The sequence below is a fragment of the Pan troglodytes genome, chromosome 16 (assembly GCF_028858775.2).
Source record: "Pan troglodytes isolate AG18354 chromosome 16, NHGRI_mPanTro3-v2.0_pri, whole genome shotgun sequence".
NCBI lineage: Eukaryota > Metazoa > Chordata > Mammalia > Primates > Hominidae > Pan > Pan troglodytes.
In genome coordinates, this window is record NC_072414.2 from 17,534,954 (window position 1) to 17,537,519 (window position 2,566).

The 2,566-nt window shown below is 58.7% G+C and overlaps 1 protein-coding gene across 1 annotated transcript; it reads left to right on the top strand.

Moving 5' to 3' along the window:
• The first annotated feature begins 389 nt into the window (after positions 1 to 389).
• LOC129135436 (B melanoma antigen 5) lies at positions 390 to 2,033 on the top strand. The gene is made up of 2 exons (XM_063794059.1): positions 390 to 404; positions 1,891 to 2,033. The coding sequence occupies exons 1-2, from the start codon at positions 390 to 392 to the stop codon at positions 1,993 to 1,995; spliced, it is 120 nt and encodes a 39-aa protein (XP_063650129.1). The 3' UTR covers positions 1,996 to 2,033.
• Positions 2,034 to 2,566: the final 533 nt, after the last annotated feature.

A 2,566-nucleotide genomic window follows, 5' to 3' on the forward strand; every position in this document is an offset into this window, starting at 1 on the left:
CCCGGAGGCCTACTCTGATTGGACTTTGTTATCATGTTCTGATTGGATGAAAGAAAGTCTTAGGACAACCAATCAGAGTATGAAAATAAAGTCCAATCAGAGAAGGCCTAGAGATTTTCTCTCACCCAATCAGAACATGTAGTCCAGAAACCATGCGCGTAACCCCATGTGCATGCCGAGGAGGCCTCAAGCCAGTTTAGGGTCTCTGGTATCTCCCGCTGAGCTGCTCTGTTCCCGGCTTAGAGGACCAGGAGAAGGGGGAGCTGGAGGCTGGAGCCTGTAACACTGTGGCTCCTCTCGCTCTGGATGGTGGTGGCAACAGAGATGGCAGCGCGGCTGGAGTGTTAGGAGGGCGGCCTGAGCAGTAGGAGTGGGGCTGGAGCAGTAAGATGGCAGCCGGAGCGGTAAGATGGCGGCCGGAGTGGTAGGAGTGCAGCCTGAGTGGTAGGAGGGTGGCTGGCAGCTGGAGCTGCTCTTGACCGGCTAGAGGTCTAGGAGAAGGTGGGGACCGTGCCCAATGCTGGCGGCTGGAGCCTTGGCCACCGCAGCTCGCCTGGCTGTGGTTGGTGGTGGCGATGGAGACTGCATCTCTGTTAGAGTAGTAGAAAGGTGGCAGGGTAGGTGCGCTCTCTGCGGCTGCACTGCCCGCTTGCGGGGTGGTGGGGGAGCGGGTTTGGTGTGCTTTTGGAGCTGCACTGCCTGCCGCGGGGGGCTGGTGGGTGGCACTATCAGGTGTTGAATTGCTGGCAGTGGGGCAGGTTTGCTGCGCTATCAGAGTCTACACTGCCTAAGGTGGTGGGGGGTTGGAGGCAGGTTGTGTGTGCCATCGTGCACTGCCAGCGGCGGGTGGTTGGGGGTTAGGGGCATTATTAGCTGCTACACTGGCTGATGCAGGGGGCGGGTTGGGTGAGCTATCGTGAGCTACAATGTCAGCAAAAATGCCAACTGGTAGGCAGTCAGGGGTGCTTTAGGGGAGGTGTGAAATGTTGCATTGTCCGTGGGGGAAAGGGGAAGGTGGGGTCAGGGGGTTTGTTGGGTGCACTACCCAGGACTTTCACTGCCCACGACAGGAGCAGACTGGGGGCGCTATCTGGGGCTATACTGCTTGTGGCCAGGGTGGGGGCGGGATTGATGGGGTGCTATTTGGTGCTGCAACACCCGTGGTGGGGATGGGTTGTGGACACTATCGAGTGTTACACTGCCAGGAGCAGAGGGGTAGTTTGGGGGCGCTATCAGGGTTACACTGCCTGCAGCAGTCTCTGGGTGTGTTGTGGGCACAATCCGGGGGCTAAGCTTGTGGTGGAGGGGGCAGGTTAGGGGCACTATGGGGGAAGCTGCACTGCTGCTTCCAGCGGCAGGTTGTGGAGGTGGCCACGACAGTGGTGGCCTCTGAGGAAGGGGCCCTTCTCCTCTTCCCGGACTCAAGGCTCTAGAGGGTGAACAACTTCTGCTCGTGTTGGAGCACGGAGGGTGCACAGAGTTTTTGCGGCAATCCTCTAACCACCACAGGGCCCTCACACCCACCATGGTTACCCGGCCCTTGCCCTCTTGCTCTGTGTTGTGGGGACCATCTGGGAGCCCCAGGCATGGAGTAGTGGGCACCATGGGGGCTCAGGGTCCTGTGGGTTTAGGAGTCAGGAATGGGAACTGGTACTTGGATGGGGAGGACTGGCTGGGTCTGAGTTTCGCTGTTCTTGCTCCCCAAGGAGCCGCGGACACTGTGGTGTCTCCAGTCCCCACCCCAGGTCAGGAGGCCAGCTTGGTCTAGGAGGAGAGGCTGGACTTTGGAGGGTGGGTGTGAGTGCCTTCGCTGAAACTGGCCCCAGCCACCCAGTGGGCAGCATGACAGGGTGAGGCTCTAACACTGCCACTTTCTGCATCCTATTGTAGGTTTTTCTGGCATTGTCTGCCCAGCTGCTCCAAGCCAGGCTGATGAAGGAGGAGTCCCCTGTGGTGAGCTGGAGGTTGGAGCCTGAAGATGGCACAGCTCTGTGATTCATCTCCTGCGGTTGTGGCGGCCATGGTGATGGAGACGGCAGCTCAACAGGAGCGGTAGGAGGGTACCCGTGGAGGCCAAGTGGTAGGAGCCTTGGAGGGTGGGCAGGTGCATGGAGGGTGACAGCAGCGTTGATTCCTTTGGTGTCGGCGCTAATGGTGGCAGCAGCAGCAAGTCTAGGGGCCAGGAAGGGGAAGTAGGAGAGCTTTGGGGCCCGGCCCGGCCTGGAGTGGGTAAGAAGCTGCTGGTTCTGTACTGCAGGCCTCAGTGACAGTGGTGGAGGAGCAGCCAGGGCAAGGAGGAGTCCTCCCCCTTCTCCTGTGGTCTCTGGTCTCTGGAGGGTGCCCTCCTTCTGCTGGCATCTGAGCCAGGTGTGAGTGGCAGCATTGTTTCTTTCTTAACAGAATTTAGGGGCTTACTATTTGTGTATCTTTTTGTTTTTGGTTGTGATAACCCTTAAGGGACAAAAGGCTTCTTTGGCTGGGTTTTGGTGTCGTGGGATCCCCCCATGTAAGACACAGGGTGCTTTCCTGGCAAGCTGTGTGTTGGAGGGAGTTCACCAAGGGGAAG